The 21,305-nt window shown below is 39.3% G+C and overlaps 1 protein-coding gene and 1 long non-coding RNA gene across 10 annotated transcripts in view; both read right to left on the bottom strand.

The window, feature by feature from the left end:
* Positions 1–21,305, bottom strand: part of sema6cb (semaphorin 6Cb) — a 150,689-nt gene that overhangs the window by 53,944 nt on the left and 75,440 nt on the right. For all 9 annotated transcript variants that reach the window (XM_080897276.1, XM_080897282.1, XM_080897283.1 and 6 more), the window contains 5 exons: positions 12,584–12,786; positions 6,249–6,363; positions 4,748–4,805; positions 1,588–1,644; positions 1,091–1,192 (listed from right to left, as the gene is read on the bottom strand). In XM_080897276.1, coding sequence (XP_080753402.1) covers positions 1,091–1,192; positions 1,588–1,644; positions 4,748–4,805; positions 6,249–6,363; positions 12,584–12,725 — 474 coding nt within the window. In that variant the 5' untranslated portion in view covers positions 12,726–12,786. The remainder of the gene's footprint in view (positions 1–1,090; positions 1,193–1,587; positions 1,645–4,747; positions 4,806–6,248; positions 6,364–12,583; positions 12,787–21,305) is intronic.
* On the bottom strand, positions 19,782–20,625 carry LOC308406188. Its single transcript, XR_013973472.1, has 3 exons — positions 20,514–20,625; positions 20,010–20,415; positions 19,782–19,899 (listed from the first exon to the last, which is right to left on the bottom strand). It is a non-coding gene; the product is annotated as an uncharacterized lncRNA (long non-coding RNA).

The following is a 21,305-nucleotide window of genomic DNA, read 5'->3' as shown; positions in this document are numbered from 1 at the left end:
TTGCAGTAATATTTAAGTACAGATACTCTGCTAATATTTAAATGTTTGGGCTCCATATTTGTGTGTGTTTATTTCAACATCTAAGAGTTGGTTCTTTATTTTGTCTGCATTCAGCCTGCGCGTCTCTGCCTCTGCTGATGTCTTAAATCAGTTTTTCCAGTTATCTTTTTAGGCGTGCCTGTAGCTTAAGCTCACAGCTGTTTGTTGTATTATCGCTGAAGTGCTGACTGCCAGACTTCTTTTAAAGCTGACGAATGCTGCATTCAACCTGGAACGACCTCTCTTTGTGGCAGTGTTTGTGGGTGTTACATCACAGTAGATGTCTTTTTTTCCCAAGTGCTGCTAACATTTTTTTTAATCTATTGTTCGAGCTCTAGCTGACTATTACAGATGTACTGCATCAGCTTGTTATTTACAATAATCAGGGCTCCATACGCATGCCTGACCTTTATTTTAATCCACTTTATGCAATTCATCTATTTGACCAGTTTTAATAGTAAATTAATGTATGCATGCTGTAGAGTTCAATTGTTCAAACTGCTCTATTATATTATGATGAAACATTGTAATTATCTCTGGTGCAGCTGCTGTAAGGTGTTATTCTCCAAGACACCCTGGCCAGCTATTTATTTATTACCCAACCTTAAGGGCATGTTCTCCATAAGTGTGCATGACATGTTTTTCTATTTCATAAAAACAAATATCAAACCTATGAGATATTTTATCACAGATGTCAATAGAGGATTTCAAGCACCACCACACAATCACTCAAGTTCTGCCATCTTATTCATAGTCTTTTATTTTAGGTCACGAGCAGTTGTCTAAGCATTTCACTGCATATCGTACTGTGTATGAGACAAATAAAATTTGAATTTAAGGTTTCAACTGTCATCCTGATGACTTTAACACCTCACGGGCTTCGTGTGCATGTGGCATGAGTTTAGCTTAAACTGTCATTTCCATTAGCAAATCAAATAACAGCATCCAGCTGACAAAATATACAAGGACAGGGAACCTCAAAACAGCTGTAATATGATCTCTTATCTGTAATTGAGGCCAGACGGCGGCACACGGGTGTACGGTTTCCTACCTTATAGTTACGGCAGGTGGGATTGAAAGCGTTGGTGCCGCAGGCGAATAACGTCTCGTCGTTGCGTGGTACCAGAACTTTGATGTAGTTGTAACATTCATCCTGTCAGGAGAAAAAGACCTGGACATTATTGCACATCATAAAGCCGGTCCGTTGTGGGTCCTGGCACGGCAAAAACACAATCAAAGAAGGAGTTGTAGCAGGTTAACAGTTTTCTGCGTTTTCACAGTCATTATCGTAATCCTCAGGGCGATTCTTGGGGTTTCACCGTTGCTCTGGAGAGAAAAATGTGATGCCAAAAAACTCAAGTATGTCTCTCCTGATGGCTGCATTTCTGATAAGCTACCTGCACACTACTTTTGCTCATTAAAAAGCTTCTCTTGTTCAGGAAATGAAGGCAGTGGCAAATACAGAGAACAGAAGACCTAAGAAGTGAAACCCAAGACCGAAAACAGAACAAGATGAGAATGTGTATGTGTCTGGAAGATTATACTCACGCTGTTTTTCCCTCTCACAGTGCATTTCTCCACATCCTTCGTCTTCCAAGTCAGTTTCTGAAAAATGAACAGAGAGCCAACTGTCAGCTCAAAGACAAGCTGCTTCTCACCATCCCAGCTTTTGTTGCTCCCAATCGTTCAAGTGCTATTACAAGACAGCTGTGATGAAAATCTCATTAATTTCAATAAACTGTTGTGGAGAAAAACAAGCAAACAGAGAAATATCAGCGATGCCCGCTGTGGCTCGAGCAGCTCATCAGTGGGCAGTTGTGGTGCCTCAGTGATAAAAAAAAAATCTCTGGATCTGTAAAAATGCACACACGAGTGAAACAAAACACAAAGCGCTGCTCGCAACACTTCACTGTCTATATAAGGAGGAGTCAATTAGCTTCAATTAACCTGCTGGCCAAAAGCCCTGTCCTTATTTTGTAGACACGACAAAATACACTTTTTGTAGCTGTGCTAGTCGTTCAGCAGGCTTTTATTGAAAAAGATCCATCAGCTTGTTAACAAGCTCTGCCAGCTGAAGGATTAATGTTCCCCCATCAACTGCTGACTAATTTAGTGGCCAAATTTTCTCAGAACTTATCAATACCAGGCTAAATACTTGGAATTATTTAAACTCATTTCTCAATAGCATGTGAGCAGATAAGAGCTGCATGGCTCAATTGGCTGTCTGGGAACAAATTGGCTAGCTTGAGTGGAAGGCTGCCAATATTGAAGTATTCAATATTTCTGTGCAGTTGGTCGATATCCAGACCAAGAGTTCTCTTCGTTGCCACATAATAACATACATTTTTGAGTGAAATGAGCTTTAGGTAAATGTGTCCACACCAAACGAAAATATTTGCCACAATTCCAATGCCATACTTGGTTAAAGTAATATTGTACAGTGCCGTGCATATTTTTTATGTCTTTGCTAAAGCTTCACAGAAAGCAACACCGGTTTAAAATGCATCTTGAATCTTTACTGAAGCTGAGGTTTCACTTCAGCTGGACCACAAGTCCCTGAAGCACAATTCATCCCACAGGTACCTTGTTCTCCATTTCTTGTGGCTGCCTCTCAATTTTCTCAGACAGCTTTCAGTATAGCAAAACTTATGAAGAATAGATTTGCATTTTAATTGTTAAGGGTACATCTACAAATTTAGTATTATTTCATTTCCACTTTCTCAGATAAACATGATAATGAATGAATAAAAGATTAAGGTTACTATTAATATGTATTTTTCTCATTGTCAAAAAATAGAATTAAAACATATCTCAGTACTTCTCTTACATTTCTGGATTTTTAACCCTGTTTTTTTTTTTCACTTGGCTTGAGCACAATGGATATAAAATAGTCATCACACAATTTCTATGGATGAGAGTTCAAGCAGCAGGATAATGCATGATAGTTTAGACAGGACAGAGATAAAAAAAAATAAAATAAAGCACAAGTCACAGATTTGTGATATACAGACAATCCAACTTACAGTAGGAGTCATTCATTCCTGCTTTTGGTCTTTCATTTTAATTATTTTGTCTGTAGGAAAACTACACATTGCCAACCTCACTCTAAAGGTGAGATGTCCCTGGTGCTCGAGGGTGTACATCTTTGGTCTAACTTATTTTATATAAAACTCAAGATCATGAGTCAAATTTTTGACACCAAATCCATCATTTTGTAATCAGTACATGGCACACTGATTTTACAGCCAACACTTTGCTATAGAAAAAGACTTTTGTTTGGAAGACCTCTGAGGTGATTTTGTGAAGGTCCAAAATGATTCAGTAGGACTCAGCATTTATGGTAATAGGTTTTACCTTGTCCACGCTCGATTCGGTTTACTAATAATTACTTTTGGCCACCCAGGCCCGAGGAGACTGGTGAAGGGGAGAATGCGAATGAGCGCCCGGTGTGAAAAATGAAGAGCTAGTTTAAAAATTAGCCGCCATGAAGGAATGGATCTATGATGATGGGGGACCCACCATTTTCTGATATGAGTCAGTCACACACCACCAATTGAACTCAGATGGATAACAGGGTAGGACAGCGAGAACGTGATGGCGGTGTATTCATACAGTCTTTAATAATTTGCCTCTCAGTTCCTGCTGTCACACTGGAGGCAGCAGCAGTATGGGTGAATTGGGAGAAAAAATGCACATCATATACACACATTCAATGTTCAAGTCCTCATATAACCCAGTAGAAAAAACGACTAACATAGTTTTGTTCAAAGGTTCCCTTCTTTGTGTTTTGTTCCACACCCAAATCAATAGTTTAGATGTCCTCAGTGTGGAACAGAGGTGTTATCAGAATAAATATCCGTGTTTGGCAGTAATTTATATACAACCAAACAAAAGTCCAAGCCTTGGAGGGCTTTTATTTAAGTGCAATCATGTTTGACAAATGAGATTCAGATAGGAGTGAACATGGCACTTCAAACAAGAGCAGCGCTCCACTTGTAGTGGATATAGATGTCTGAAGAGAGATTGCTTAATACTTGAATGAAAGTGAAAGGCAAAGGGTAGAAAGCAAAATAACGAGATACAAAAAAAACAGCCCATCCCCCCTGTAAATACACCACTGTTCAAAAAAAGAACAAAAAATGTACAAGAAAGGAAAAGCGGCACAAAGAGCTCTACCTTGGTTCAAACCATTCCTTAAAATGGGTTCAGGTCTATTTTGTCCTGGTGATGTATTATCCAGACTATTACTATTGGCAAGTAAAAGCCCATGTTCGCTTATGTGAACGACTTTAAAGTTAATCTTATGTTTAATGAGCACAGAATCCTAAAACTTATTTCAACTTTAGCAGACCAAAATAGTCGAGTAAGCCTGATAACGCTCACATTATTGGTATTGATCGCGAAGGATCGAGAGATCAAACGTTCCTTGAATGTCAAAGTCTTACAGAAAGAATTTACCTCTGAAGTGAGGTTTTTGCATTCAGAAAAATCCACAGACCGTTGTTAAGGTTTAAAAGCAAATGGCAAGTGCATGATCCAAGATAAATAAAATGTCCTTAAATAAATGAATATCGACCTAAACACATGTATCAATTAAAAGTTCTATGTTGAACTAGAATATAGCTATGGTGGGGTTTTTTTTGTATAAGATGGAAATAAAGTAAACACATTGGAAGATTTTCAATCATGATAGCAGACAGACACTTACCTGCTGTGGGATTATCTGCTCAGATGAAGCTGCAAGATTGATGGCAAACACATGGTCCCTGCAAGAAAGTGAGTCATGACATTATTGATGTCATCTTTCTTTGCAACCCTTCATATTTTTTCCCCAATGCAAAGCTTTAGAAGCATCTAACTTAACCAATTCACCAAAACCTGCCCCAAAACTCTCCTTTTTTCTCTGAGTGCAATTGATTACAGCTGTGCAGCAACACAGACTGGGAGGTGGATTAACAGGCAAGGTTTATTGGCTTTTTGGCTTCAGGACATCACAGGAGTTTTCCAACTATCGACAAAACCCATATGAATCACTTTGTGAAGTGAGGAATGCATTTGTTGCACGCAGCTGTAGAAAATATTAAGCCAGTTTATGTGCATATAGGACCTCTATAACTTTTTGGACTGGGTTCTTGGCAGTGGGAGCACTTTATTTTGAAATAGAGCCAAACACTATAGCAGAACTTATTTTGCACAATGCAACTGGGCAGAGAAGGTGCAACCCTGTACTGTTTAGATAATTAACCTAAAACACATCGAGTAGCAGAGCAATGTGCAAATTAGGCTGTGTAATGCACTTGAAAAAACTTCAGAGGTTCTGCCAAACTGCAAACATGAAAGCAGTCTGATGCAGAAGTGCTGCCTGAGATATAGTTCACAAAGAGCTAAAAGTTTTATTTTGGAAACATTTACCTTTTGGAAGTTTTACATTTTCACATAAATGCAAAATTGCAAGAAGCAGTTTCTGTAGCCATGTTTTTTTTTTCCCCTAATCACTTTTTACTTTCACTTGGCCTTCTTGGAGTTCTTTATTATGCATTTAATATATAATATCTGTACTGTTGACACTGATTTCTTTTGCTGGGCTATTTTCCCGCCCTGACAATTAGTTGCAAATTTTGTCTTTCTTCATTGTGTCCTTTCAAGAGCCCATTTACCTCTTGCCCTGTTTTTGCTGCAAAACAGAAAAAAAAAAACTAATTAGCTTTACTGGCTAAAAAAAAACAAACAAAAAACTCCAAATGGGTAAATGTGTTGCTTATATACTCAGATAAATTATTCAGAGCTTGTTGGCTGCTTATCAAACTATTTAAGAAGTGTGTGGATAAAGGTTTAGGTTAAAGAAACATGATTATAATTAATCACAAAAATATTTATTATACTGAAGCCTTTGTGCAACCATGCACATGTTAACATAGTATCAGACTTATAGACGGATGCTAATGAATATAAATGTGTAAGGTCATCATTCATCATTATTAACTATCCCTTTATAAATGTACAGATTTTACAGTAGGTTGGTAAAAAACATGTATGAAAATATCCCTAGTCCTTATAGTCCTAATATTTGTATGTTTAAACATGAAGTAATGGTCAACGTTTTACATGAGATGTTTTGAGTCATATTTTCAACTTCAGTAAACAATGTAAACATTGTTATATTATATCTTTTGTTATGTTGAATTAGCAGGTGAGTGATGGTGACTGACCGTGCAGCGATATAGAGCATGTGGTTGATCCTTAGCATCCGCTGGAAATCCAGACCCAGGCGGACAGTGTCATTGTCTGACATGAGTCCCTGGAAGCTGGGGTAGAGGTACGACGCTGCACGGGCAAAAAGATGGAGAAGAAGAAATTATTCGAGTATAAGACAGTCATATGCATCCCCCCCTCCAAAAAAAAAAAAAAAAACCCAACTGGAAAGGAATGTCAGAACTTTACTGTGACAGTTCACCGTGGAATCAAAATTTTAAAACTAAAATTAGGAATAAAGGAAAGGGATTTCCAGTCTTTGTCAAATGTCAGTGGCGTTTTTTTCCCCTTTGAAAAAAGAAAAAAGAAAAAAAAAAGCAATTTTTCAGTTTCACATTTATGGAGGCAGTTTGACAACGACAGCTAAAAATTTCATGCACAGTAGTATTAGCAATTTAAGAAACACTAACCCAAGGTTACAATTTAGTCGTCTTTTTGAAAACCCTGAGCTCACACTGTATGCAAATGCACACTTGTGGAGGTGGATCAGGGAGAAAAATAGCATCCTAAGCTGCAAATTAGGCAGTCGTGTCGTAGAAGTCAATCTGATTTAAATAACTGGCTCCTCGTAAGCATTTCTGAGCAGACATGTCTGGGGACTGTGCCAAGTGAGAACAAAGAAACAAATCAAAAACATCTGAATAGACATTCTAATTGTCACATTTAAATCAGTCTCACCTGTTTCAAAGGTCACGAAAGTTTAGCTTAAGCCGTTTTCATGCATGCACTGCACCCATGAACTTTTCTAGGACTTATCAGGGAGAGTGCACGCGAAAATGCAAATGTTGGACATTAAATACTCTTGTGAGGTCCTTATTGCAAGGTCTGTCTGATGCAGGATTGTGCTGAATGTGCAAGTAGGCCAACTAGTGGGCGAAACGTGTTCCATCTCCTGCATGCATCCCTGTCACAGAAACGACAGGATGTACTCACTCCAACGCAAACCATTTACTGCTGCATGACACGTGTGAGAAAGGAAAATATCCCAACGCGATTCTCCCGAAACCTCCGAAAGTTCATGTGTGAACATGTCTTTAGTGTTATCATCAATGCCATTAAATACCTTCACCTGGTAAAGTGCCTCTATAACAAATGACACCAACAGGAAAATCATTAAACAAAAAACAAACATAAAATGTTAAATAAGATGAACTGAGGGAAGTCGTGCAAAGAAACAGTGATATAATATAAACTTTATGGTGCACTATGGCTGATTTTCAGCTTCCCCTTTGTTAGAGTTTGTATTGTTGATTGTTATTTATGCTTAGAAATATTTAACCATAGATGCTTAGAGGTGTATAATCAATTGTGTAGTGATAAGTTGTGTGATCTTTAACAGGCTACAGAGGCTTGGTGTGCATTCCACACTAGCATGCACACCTACATCCTGGGAGCACGGGAAGAGGTCGCATCTTGTTTTAATTGTTTTATGGTAGGATTAACGTAGCTACGTCTGTTCTAGTCTAAGTGCTTTTCTGTTTAGATGAACTGCTGGACTTCCTCACCGGGGGGGGGGGTCTAGTCTACCCTCTTCCTGACCAAGGATGTTTGACCCTTTGATCAACAACACACACACACACACACACACACACACACACACACACACAGGCAAGGTACTCTTTGTTTGTATGTAGACGTCGTAGGTTAATGAACCTATGCATATTCATGTAACCTCAATAAAAGGACAGTGTTACGGGAGGACGGACGAGAGCAACTGGGGTCAAGCGAAGGGACGGCGCTCTGTCCGGTCTCTCCCGTGCACGAGTAACATGAAGAACTTTGCCTATTTGTGTCTTGCTTAGCAGTGTAATTATATTGTCTTCAACGTTCCAGCGGATGGGTTCAAGCTACAAACCTATCACCCTTCTTCCTCTTCCGCATGTTAATTTCATTTTCTTTCCTTTACTCAAAGTGCAGACGAACTCACTAGAGGGCAATATTATTTTAAACAATGGGAGATTGTGTCCAGTACTTTAAATAACAAAATAACAGTCAGCCAGTGGATGGATATGCCTTTCAAAAACTTGATTAAAAAAAGATCCTTCAGGCAAAAATGGAATAAGCCTGGCTCAATACTGACACCACGCTGTCTTCCATATCACAGATACTTCCCCTGCTGTCTTCTTTTTTTTTTTTTAACTAAGCAAAGATTCAGCTGAAGGCCAGAGCATTCTGTCTGTAAAGTACTGTATTAAGTGCCCTCAAGCTTCCCATCTGACCTGGGCTGCTGCTGAATTAGCAATCCCCCCTAGAAATACACCACAATCTGAAATTAGTCTCTCTACAGGGAGCCGTACACGCTCCTTTAACCACTCGTCTCAAATCGACTGTTTAAAGATTTAAATGCCTAATGTCTGGCTGAGTGCTGGACCTTGCTGTGCTGTCTGGTGAAGAGACTCCCAGTGGCTCAGCAGCCCGCCCTGCCATCCTCCCCCTTGGCAAATGAGGATTTCTAATTACTCTTTAGCACTTTCACACCCTGTTTAGCTTGGCTAGGTCATTGCTAGCAGAAAACCCCCAGGATAATGACTCAAGGCATTTAGGATCACTACAACGAGAAGAACGTACAACTCATAAGACAAAGTACTCAAAGAACTACACCAGAATCCTACATTGAAGCTCCAGCAACACTTGTAGTATTAAGAACAATGTTATTTCTTGACCATCTTGATGGTTAGCTTTTAGTCTTCATGGACAATGGGAGTAGGTAAAGTTGATATGCTGTAAAGCCGATTTTGTATTGAGAGGTTTTCCCCAAACTGCACTTCAAAGATTGCATTTTAAAGAACAAATGAAAGAAAGGGGAAACAGTCTGTCAAGGACACGCGTTAAGTTATGACATGTTATCCATAACTGCTAGGACTTAGTTCAATATTTAAAAGCTATTGCTACTGCATAGTAATGATAACTTTTAAAAGGAACCTTTTATGCCCTTTTTTCAACTGCAGGGTTTTATTCTTGAACTCTGTTGGAATTGATTTGCATGAGAAACTGTTCAAAATAATTCTTATTTATCATATGCAGAACCTTGGAGCAGCACCTCATTCACTGACTGAAACAAGAGATTTTAGGTTAACCTTAACAACGTCCCTCTGTTAGATTATTCTGTTATTATATGTTACCTTATATATGTAATCAAAGTAGTTGAATTAGAATACTGCTGTAGATCACATTATACCCTTTAATATAGAGTGTGTGAGCTGTATGTAGTTTAGTTCTCATTATACTTTTGAGTTAACAGAACATATTCACATATTAGTTCATTAGATAAATGTGCATCACTCTGTATCCTTGATCTGCTGGGAATGTGTTACACTGTTTTCTTGACATGCTTAATTGTTGAATCATGAAGAGAAGGTTGTAAGCAGGAGACTCTGTGTCTAAAGACAGGGGCGATAGATAGACCACATTCCACACCCCCACCTTACAGAAAGCAGAGAAACAACTGCCGAGGTCATAACTTAGGCGCTGTAACAGAGAAAGAATGTGATGTTTTGGCTTTTACGACTAGATGGGGGCCTGTTAAGAGATTTTCTATATTATACACTATAACCAAATCTCTTTAATACAATATAATCAAGTAGGCCTTATATTCTAACCAAGTGTGCCTTATATTTCGTGTGTTCATATATTTTCACATAACCAAGCCTATTGTTGAAGAATCAGCTAACCAAGTTTATTGTTAAAGAGAACATAATGCATTCCTTACTTAAGTGTCTGAAATGTTTGAGATGTTTTGACAGCATGATATAATGATGCATTCTTTCCTATAATGTCTGTGATGTCAGATAAGCATGATATACTTCAGTATTTTAATCCCAGTGTGTGAAAGATCAGATAAGCTGATTTAATGTTTAACCTCTTCCCTGACTGTTAAAAAGAGGAAGTACTATGTAACCCATTTTTGCCTTATAAATAAAGCAGCGAGCCTGTGCTCGGTGTGTGTGTCTTCTCAGAGAGACATTCACCCGTGCGCACGTTTTCTAATTACACTCTGAGTCGGTCTGCAGTTGTCTCATTTCTCTTACTTGTGTTTTAAACAATGTCTACCACTGACAGGGCCACTAGAGACTATAAAAAGCTGAGCAACCCGTCACCATTTTGAGACATGCTGTCGAACCTCTGCAGGCATCTCTCCCGTCCGGACGTTGTAATGCTCTGACTGTTGAATTGTATGGAAATAAATGATTGTTGATTGAGCATTTATACACCGAGTATTGTCCTTCCTTCAGCCCAAAGATTCAAAGAATTGGGTGATTTCAACACCTCTTAAGGACAATATCTCTTGATTGGCTGCCTCTAACATACAAAGGAAAAGGTTGTGTGTGTAAGATGCTAAGATTAAAGAAAGTTCCTCTTTCAGACATTATACAGAACCAAGAATAGCAAAAAAGCTGCCTGAAACCAATCATGAAAATAGGCAGTGTAGTGTATGCATCCTAAACAAGACTAGACATTTTATTAATAGCCTCATGTTCTGTATAACCTGTATCAGCTGCACTGGCTGTGGAAAACCTAAATATGCCCAACTTAAACAGCACGGTGTCAGTCAAAAACAAAAGTGTAAGAAAAATTATTTGTCCGCTTTCTAAAAGAAGGAGTCACTTAGGTATGATTTCATAGACTTCATCCTGACGAAGTACTATGATTCATAATGGATGTCTCAGAGTTGCGAGGGACCTTGCGCCATGCTGTCACCTGCTGGAACTAGAAGTGACAAATTGCTCTCATTACACCTGGGACGGAGCTCCACATATAGCACTATTAGCACAGCTATTTCTGCTAATGGTAGCGTTACTCTCTTCCAGATAGATCAATTACATTGTGTGGGCCATGGTCTCAGCCACCTCTTAAATCAATTATGGGCCATTACATTTAGCAGCCAAGACCTCTTCTGTAGACCTTCCCAGTTATTGGGTGCCACAGATGGGTCCCTAAGGTGGTCCAACAGAGCAGTGTCTTGAGTCTGTTAGAAGTCTTCAAGAGTCTCTTAAATCAAAAACTTGCTGGTTTCCAGCTGTAGCTCTGAAGTTTTAATGTCTTGTGCTGTGGTAACATGTGGAGCCGGGGTAATAATTCATTATTAGCTTCTATCGACTGTCATTGGAATATGGCTGAGACAGTTGTGCTATGAAAATCTTTTGTTCATATGAAAGATTACAGGAAAAAAAGCATTATTATGTGTTTGAATTAATTAAATTATGGTATTATTAGGGACTGAAGAGCATGGACAATTCAGACATTAATTAAGTCAGGTGATATTAACTAAAAGAGAAAAAAAAAAACTAAAAAAAAAATCCATATTGTAGTCACTGTCTCCTCGGTAGGGACAAGTATTGATTATCAGTGGTGATCCAACTCTTTATCAGGAAAAAAAGCTCAATATGAAAATTAAAATGAAGAATGTTTATGATGTCAGTAAACTAACCAGCTGTCACCTTCATTATAACAGCAGTATGTATGTGTTGTGCATGCATACAGATGGGGTTTTGTTTTGCTTTGCAAAAAATACTGAAAAATTGCTCTTTTTGTAGTACAAGTTTGCCAAACTCTGATCTAAACCAAGGGAGGAAAGAAATATTTGCTGTTTATTTCTTGTCAGTGCTGTTCTTGCACACCAGTCAGTAGTAGTACACATGAAAGCCCCACAGAGTGACAGCTGAGTCATTTTTCCTGCAACTGTTCATAGTCAGTGCTAAATGAAGCTACTGTGAGAAATTTGGCTGCTGACTTTTACACCAAGCTAAATAAATCAAAGAAGAAGAATTTTTACATGAGAGCATTGTGAAAATGTTCTTTTTATGATATACTGCAGACATTATTTACACACTCCAGTTGTATGCCACATACAATAAATGTTTTATTATTCAAAACAATGTTTAGCCTGTTGGACAGTCTAAATAACCCAGCTGTATCCTAATGTGAATCAGATACATGGGCAATAAAAATAAAAAACAGCGCTACACACTTTACATCAAAATTATTCTACAAATTTGCTAAAAGTTTGCACCTCCGCTCTGACTGAGACCTTTTTTAATCATGCATACTAAAACTGAAGTGACCTTATTCGACACCGAGTCAGCGCAGAGCTCAACAAATAAATTTAATTATAGCTGTTCCAGCAGCAGAATAAACATCTACAGATTTGCTTGCTGCAAACATAGCCTTAAACACATCCACCTCACTAAGCTATATCCCCCAGTGACGAGATATGCCTTAGTGACCCTCGCTCTAGATTTACATGTACTCCTGCAACAGAGATCACCATGGCAACAACAGATTTTGAACTTACTTTCTCTGCCCACGACGCTGATTGGTTCCAGGTCTTGGGGGAACGGCGTGGCTCCTGAGGACAGCTGAGCTAAGAAGGCGACAAAGGTAAGAGCCAGGAAGGCTGGCAGGATGGGTCGAGGCAAGACGACCATCAGCCTCATTTTGGCAGAGGAAGAGACCTCACCAGTAACACATGGCCCACAGCAGATTCACCCAACCAACCTATAAAAGAAAAGGCACAGAGTTGGTGCATTGTTGTTATCAATATGACATCCGAGACACCTCAGTGTAACAAAATTAAGACAGTCAAACACTGTAACATGGACTTCTAATATAGTAGCACGCATTGGATATAGATGCATTTTATAGAGATTCTAATTTAAAAGGCAACAATTACATAACTGAAGAATGACTAGAGTAATGTTTAAAGGTGGCATCTTAGTTCCTATTAGCATGCAATGCCTCATGCCAATGCAGTGATGTGATTGAGTGTCCGCCCAACCACTGATTTGTAAGAGTGCAAATGCATTAAAAAAAGGCAGATGGAGTCAGAGCAAACCAGACGTGTGAGGGAAGCAACCAGGAGAGAAGGCAGGCTGCAGGACCCTGACCAGAAGGACACTTAAACATTCACTGCCCAACCGTGTCTTAAACACAATAAACACTCCTTGCTCCGCCTGATATGGCGAGATGTCCTTGCAATTGTTTAATTTAGTAAAAGGTAAAAGGTCACTCCTGTGCATATTTAAATATCACCTCTAAAAGGTGGCTCTCACACATGAGCTTTGTGCAAAAACAGCTCCTTCAACTGCAACAGTCACCAATGGTTAAGAAATATGAGGAGGCTTTAAAGACTTTCCATAATCTCATGAGCCACCAAAGAGAGCCTGAAACTGATGAAATGTAATGAGGATGAGCAGGGTGAACATCTCTCACATACAACTATATGCTTTTACAGGAGGAACTAAAGGTGGAGACCATCAAATAAAAAAACAAAACAAAAAAGGCAAAAACACAAAACAAACAAACAAAAAAGATGAAAACAGTGAAGCAGCAAGAACGTTCAACATTTCTGTTTGCACCAGTGAGAGAGTGGCAGCAGGATTATGTGCTTTATACGGAGAATCAATTGTGAGTTATAGGTCAGGACCATAAATGTTTAGAATTGCCACACCTGTCTGTCTGGTTAAAAGGCCCAAGCTAATACCTGGATAATTTGTGACAGGGCTGTACATTTAAAGGCAATGGTGACCGGGACTTGTGATATTAGATCAAAAGAAACATTCACATGGATTTCTATTATGGTAAAGAGTAGATATGTCTGCCGCCACAGAGTTGAAAGTGTAGGAAACTCACTTGTGGGAATTTATGCAACAACACAATAGGCTAATATGTTTCCAGATTCTGCTACAAAGAAGATGATTGGCTTTTTGGAAGTGACAGCTATCTTTGGTATTTCTTTGTGATTCTTGGTGTCCACGCTGCGCCCACCCACCATGCAGGGTGGTGGCAATACCCAGTCAGCCTTTTAGGACTCTGGGTAGAAAGGTTTAACAATTCAGAAGTTGGAAAATAAATACAAATATAACTTAAGAATGGATATGTTAAGCTACAATGACAAAATATTTCATTATGCAGACTGCAATGTATTGGTAAAGTTTAAAAAATGAATAGTAATGGGTAAAAAAATGAAATTGAGAATCAATGTGAGAAAAGTCACAAACCCAAGCTGGAGAGCCTCAAAGATTTATTAAGTAATTTTCACAGATGAAAATACACTCTCTAATCAATCACATAACGGGACCTTGTCTGCATCAGGCATCTTTTCAATACTGGCAAACACTGTTGGGCTTAGGTGTGGGTTAGTGTCCGAGAAAGGCAGGAAAATTTCCTGGGCCATTATCACAAAGGCTCAAATGGCTCAAAAGGCTCACTGCTTAAAAGCAGCTTTTAAACAGATATCAGAAAATGTTAACATGACCTGCAAGCAGATCTGCACTGAAGCACACAGAGTAAGGAAACAGATGCATGTGCCAGGTTGTACCACTCAAATGCTTAATACTTAAATAGTACAAATACTTGCTGCATTTATCAACCTGAACACCTGGTGCTAAAAACATTCAAATGTACAGACAGCACGTCCTTTGGAAAAAAGTTGGGTGGTAAACAGAAAGTGATTCATTTGTTGTTGTGCGTTTGTTAGCATGAGAGAAGAACTTGTCTTGCATAATTAAAGGAACAACTCCGTAGCCGAACAAAGGGTGCTGCCATCGAAATCAAGATTTCAAAACTGAAAAGTCAAAGAAAGATGTAATAACACCACAAGCAGTATCTGTCAATGATCTCAAAAAACAAAACAAACAAAAACCATCAATGACAGCTTATCAAGTAAAGATGTTGCAACCTCATCCACCTCCAAGAATTCAAATCACAGATTATCATTCTCAATAAAGTGTTTGACAAAGGAGCTCTGCGAATATTTCCTTTAAAAAAAAAAAAAAAGTTTGCATAAAAGTTGGACTCGGGTGTCTGTGTGGGAATAATTAACAGCTCCAGACATTGTACACAAGGCTGAGATTATGCATGAATGTTAATTTCCACATCTGTTTGATATTTGAGGAAAGAGACAGTAACAGATGGATGGAAGAGGGATTTGTCGAAACCAACTTCAAACTGTGATGACCTGCACTCCTTGCCAATTTATTGAGGGCAATGTGTCCTCTACAGGGGTTCTTACAAGCCCTCCCAAGTTTATGCACTGTGTCGCTTGGCAGTGAGACTTGGGCCACATGGTTTTAAGTGGGAGCAGAAAATTAAGTCAACAGAGACATGAACTGTCATCAATATTGATAATAGTGTGCCTCATTTAAATGCAGGCAGAAAGCTGCATTTAGCAATGAGGTCAAGCGATGATCACAACACCATAAATCGACGTGAGTAGGCGAGTGTCTGTGTTTACTCTGTGAATTACAGCAGCTTGTGTGGCCTGCCTTAGTAAGTATATGAGAGCGATATACCTGATGAATTAGCCTCATATGGTATAATTTGGCTGCTTTGTTTTTTTTCTCCCAGCCAGCGAAGCAGCTATTTAAACAGATGATGTTATTATGAAGACAAATAAGTGAGAAACGTCACTTAAAACGTCAAAAACATTCACGGCAGAAAAAGGCTAAACAAACTTTTGTCATTTATAGCGTTAAATTACCAATAAAACAGCCGAATGTCAAAATTTATCCACTTTCATCATGAATACGCAGAGCCGCACATAAACCTAAGCAGCGTGTCCGGGGAACACTATATTCTTGTGAGAAAGAAAGGCAGAGATCATTTATTGACAACCTACTTAGCTAAAGGAAGGCAACCAACAGAGTGTGAAAACAAGACAACCATACTGAGTACAAGAGCTTATGCAAGACAAGTAATATACCCCACATGGTTTGTGCATACAGTATTAGCTTACAGTTAAGGTTGAGTTTCAGACTGTTGAGGACTTCATTATCCTGAACTGGTGCTGGAGACATTTTTCAAACTTTACTGCTAGAAGCTGTGTGACAAAAATAAATACTTGCAAATCTAGACAAAAGGGATTTGTCTTTATACTCATCGAGTGTATTGGATATATCACCCACCCCTGGTTGAGCATATGTGAAAAGTAGAGCTCCTGGTTAGATTCCACCCACTATTTCCTGCATCATTCCCCTTGTTCTTTGCTGTCTGCCCTCTACTGCCCTACCAAATAAAGGCTAAAAACTACCCCCCACCAAAAAAAAGAAAATCTGATTTTTACCTTCAGATTTCAAGTGTGAAATACTGGCGAGCTCAAATCATACGAAAATATACTCCACAAGCTGCTGAACTTTTAAGTTAAATGCTGGCAAATGAGGCTCCCCAAAGAAGCTCACATCAATGAATCAATGTTGCACAAAAAAACATTTCAGTTCTGCACTTGAAAAAGATTAAATACTCATTTCTGTGCCGTGTACACTGTGCAGTGCATATCAAACATTTCACCTGATTATAAATTTGTTCTCTGGGTGTGATTTATTGTATGTGAATCAGGCACTGAATGCAGCATCATTGATTATTTTAGAGACACTGCTTACCTGAAACTATGAAATCAAACATCACAGTATATTATATTTATAGGAAATTTCTGGATGGAAGATATTGAAACAAGTTTCATTTTGGGATTTGTACCTAAAGTCGGCTTTACTAAAATTGTTCTCCTAGAATAAACAGTCTTTGGTGCTCCATCAGATGATTTCCTGCAGATAGACATTACGTACTGAAGGTCCAAGCTCTTGCCTTTAGTTCTGTTCCATCGCTGACATTGTTCTGGTTGTACAGCTTAAAGTAGACTTATTATTTCCCCGTTTTCTCTCAAACAGACGCTGTTTCAATAGTGGATTCTTATATTAAATATGGCCCAAGTTCCAAATAGTGAGGTCAGTATATTACAAATAACTCCTTTGTGCCAAAAGCACAGTCTTCAGTCTGCCCTAAAAGCTCCGTTTTCAACAGTTTTTAATGCCATTAGGTCTGTGTAACATCAAAAACAGGTGATATTGTTAATATGGTCCTCACAGCCACAGCTGTGAGCACAACCGCTAAACAGTTAAAACCTTCTGTTTACACGAGGCAGCTAATCAAAAGAAAGCTGGCTTAAAGGGAAAGCTAAAGCAGCTTGTTTTAGACAGGATGAACTGAACAGCTGCACCAGGGCTGGTTATGAGATAGATGCATATTTCCTTTCCAACTGGAAATCAAATCAAGCTACCCCGCTAAAGTCAAAGAAACATAAAGATATAGAACTGGAAACGAGCATAAACTATACTTTTGAATCTGTTACACTAGCAGACAAAGCAAAGCACACTGAAAAATGTGTCTACAAATCAACTACCCTCTGGAACTCTGAGCTCTCTTAATTTAACCCAACACAAAGTCTAATCAGTTAATGACTTTCTGTGCAGTCTAAGGAGAGAGGGATAGCTGGTGAGCTGACAGCTGTCCAAAGGATATAGGCCAGTGCTGATCCTATTCCATGTTCACTCTCTGTGTTCTAGGGTTTGATGGGAGGGCTTGGATCATTTTCTTTTTAATGAACTGGACGTGTTAAGCAAGCTGTGAGAGACTGGCAGTTGGGCCTCTTTGGAGGGGTAAGTGTTTCTGGGATGTTGTGGCACACCATTGATAATCTGACATTCATTTGGATTAGTCAACAGCACCGCATCTGGATTTGTAAGATGAATCCACACAGAATCCAGGCCTTTTCTGGGCTAATGCATAAATCAGACTAAAACGATAAGAAATCATGACCTTAAATCGTTGTCATGAATTGAGCCATGCAGTCATTTAAATTCATGTATGAACTCCTGCAAGTAAATTTTTATGTTCTGCGTCCCCATTTGCCTGACAATAACTGTCCCGTAAAAAGTCACGTTTAAAATCTAAATTTCAATTTCATCCTCAATCAGCTGCATTGCTCTGTATGCACCTGTCAACTCCTGGGACTTCTGTTTTCTGACAACACCTGCTGCACAACTGAGCAGCAGAGCATAATCCTGATGCAAAAATCACTCTCTAATATTCCCAGATCTTACCGTGCTTCAGTGGTGGGGAGGCTAATCCACTCATTTTTTGATAGCCACAGAATTGAGTCTACCTTTCACCTCTGTGGGCTTTGATATCTCTGAGCCCCCTGGCTGTGAATCTTTTGTCTGAAGACACACTAGTTTCTGTTCTCACATATTTGCAGGAAACACTGGTCAGCATAATGAGCGAGCATATCCCTGGACTCCATGATAATTTCAGACACAATTAGCCACATTAGCCTCTGCTCTCAGCAGGCCATTACAAAATAGGCTATTATTCTGGGTGCTATAATAACACCAAGAATATGGCTTCCACATGATAAGTCAAGTGTGGGGTATGTTTGAGGACGCTGTGTTCAAGCTTTACAGAGTGAACACTTAGCAAGAGAGGCAGAAGAGTAAGCGAAGAAAACAGACCCTCACTGCTGGATATACAATTAGGGTCATGGTGTTATATTATTCATGCAAGAAGGCATATAGAGAGTTGAGATGCTTTACGAAACATCATTTTCCATTAGTGTATCTGTGGCACCCTTTATACCTCCATTAACCTGCTCCAACAACAATTAATCTTCTGTGATGGACTTTCTGTGCTGTTTAGAGATTTTACAGGGACACATATCTGAAATAAAATCAGATGCCCTAAATGAAGGGGTTGTGTTAAAAAATGCTGTTTCCTCACATTTTTCAAGTTCAACTGCATCTGAGTTGTTTCATTTAAAATTCAATGAGGTAATGTACAGAAACAAAGTTAGAAAAAAGTTGCCTCTGTCTAAATATTTATGGACCCAACTGTAAAATCCACATAATGAATAAAAAATTTAAACATTTGAATGACAGACCATATCTGAGTTTTCTAGCTTTGTAAAACTAATGAATATTTTTGCCTCATGATTTTTTTTATTTTATTTTTTGGTCTTGCTGTCAAAACAACTGCAGGGGAATTTTAATGTGACCGGAGGAAAAACAACACATGATAGGAATGGTGTGTGGTGAGACAATCATTTCGTTGTTGAGTCCCGAGCCATATTGTCCCTCCCCAAACTCCCTTTGGAAGGTTCATCAGATCACCAATCTCATTGCAGTCCCATGACACAAATCACACAGCACATCACCATCTGCACTGAGTTGTTTTTCTCAAGCACTCAAATCCTGCTCTTCCTGCATACTTTCAGATATTTCCACATAAAGCCACGGTTAACGTTCAAAAGCTGATGTGAAAAATAAAATGTCCTGAAAATATTCTTCATTGGAAATATTCTCTACAAATGTTCGAAGCAATGCTTTCCTTTGCCAGTTAGTTCAACTCTCCCCTGAACCCTCCCAGACAGGAGAAACTTCACTAATTAGATTTCCAATGGCTCACCGCAAAGACGCCGTGGTTGCAAATTGGAATTGGGATCAAGGAGCCTTGGACAATAATTGAAAGAACAACCCCCACAAGACACATAGGTGGATTCGAGATTTTAGGTAGATGCTGCACATGGTACAAGCCAGTTCACTGTAGTGTAGTTACAACCTAGATAAAAAGATCTTTAAACATATTTTAACACATAAAAAGAAACACTTATGTTCATGTTTATAATGCCACTTTCATTATTAAATCAGACTTCCAGTGTTACCTGTCGCTGGCCAGGCAGATGCTATGTACAAACACTTGACACAGCAGAGACATCGAAGATGGGGTGCGGAATACAAACATGTCAGATAAAGGAACTGGGATTTTGGTGCTTTTCAAAAGGTCCTGCAGTGGCAAAAACAGAACGGCTCTAGGGGATCACTGTGGCAACATTTTAAAAAGTCCATTAGCATCACAGGTCAAAGAGGAGTGATGGCTGGCTTCTTGCATTTTACCGAGAATAGAAAATCAATGGTCCCTGTAGTCCTTTAGTTCTTGGATTAGTATGTCAACTGCCTGGTGTCAGTATAATGTAGTCTTATTCTCACAGTGTCTGCATTGTGCCATGGAAAAGAGAGGGCAAGATGGCATCCGGGATGAGACATGTCTGTCAGGGGAGGTTGGGACCCTCCTCGCCATCAATGCCACTCAGCCTGCTCCCAGGAAAGTGCTGCTTTAACCTCAGTGCCCGCAGAGTTCAGACAAGTGATGGGTTGTCCTGTTGCACAGGCCATCGATTGTCACCCCATGTCAGAAATCTCCATTCTCTTCTCATCACAGAATCCCCACGGACCAGAGTGTGGTTTGTACTTAAGCTTAGATGGTAGATCTTGAGAGAGCTGATATCAAAGCACAACCCCGCTGATGGAGAGAGAAAACAAATGTCTGGAAACTGTTTCCGCAATAAATAATGTACACTGTCAGTTGTTCGAGCAAAAATGAGGATATTAGCGTCTTACTGAGCAGCATGGATTCAATAGGAATGGATAGATGATGCTGGCTAACACCAATTGCTTTGGGCATCACTCTTGGAGAAAAGTAGCCCTGCCTGCAGTCAGGCCTGCTCTCAGGACTTCTTTCTACAGACATCAAGTTGGCCAGACTTCACACAGGGGGATCTATGCAGGACTCAGACAGTGAGACGGTTCTCTGATCGATCTGCAAAACCGCTGCAGGCAACATCCATCGTCTTCATGTCTATTTGCAATGGGCGAAAAAAAACCCAAAGGGCTATCAGTGGAAGAAGGATAAGGCTTGCACCAGTGAAATCCTCTTCAATCGTCTCCCTCCTGTTAATTATTTACATTCATCTTCAGGGAGGCCTATAATTCCACTAACATTCTGTGCTCCCTGTCAGTCAGGATCCACCTTCAATCTTCCGGAGTCCTTATGGCATTTAAATCGAGACTTACCTTGGGGTCTTCTAATCAAATAGATCAGCTTAAAATATGCTGGGCAGCATCTGTCCTAACCTAGCTCCCTCATCTCTTTCTCCTCTTCATATATAAAAGTGAATGTTAACTACCCCGTTCTCCTTTCAGTCTCTCAGTCATCAATAATTCACAATGTTATTGAGAAACACTACCTGAACCCTGTATTGACAGAAATCCAAGCACTGTCATTCCCTCAAGGGCGTCATAATTGGATACCCCCAGAGGCCACTGATGAGAAATGCAGAGCAAAGGGGGAAAAGTGGGATGATTGTTGTTGTTTTCTCTATTTTGTGTTTCCAATTTTAACTTTCTATTTCG

The sequence above is a fragment of the Rhamphochromis sp. 'chilingali' genome (assembly GCF_963969265.1).
Source record: "Rhamphochromis sp. 'chilingali' genome assembly, chromosome: 11".
In the NCBI taxonomy this organism is placed as follows: Eukaryota; Metazoa; Chordata; class Actinopteri; order Cichliformes; family Cichlidae; genus Rhamphochromis; species Rhamphochromis sp. 'chilingali'.
The sequence above is the reverse complement of the archived record's forward strand: the minus strand, read 5'-3'. Positions and strand labels throughout refer to the sequence as shown.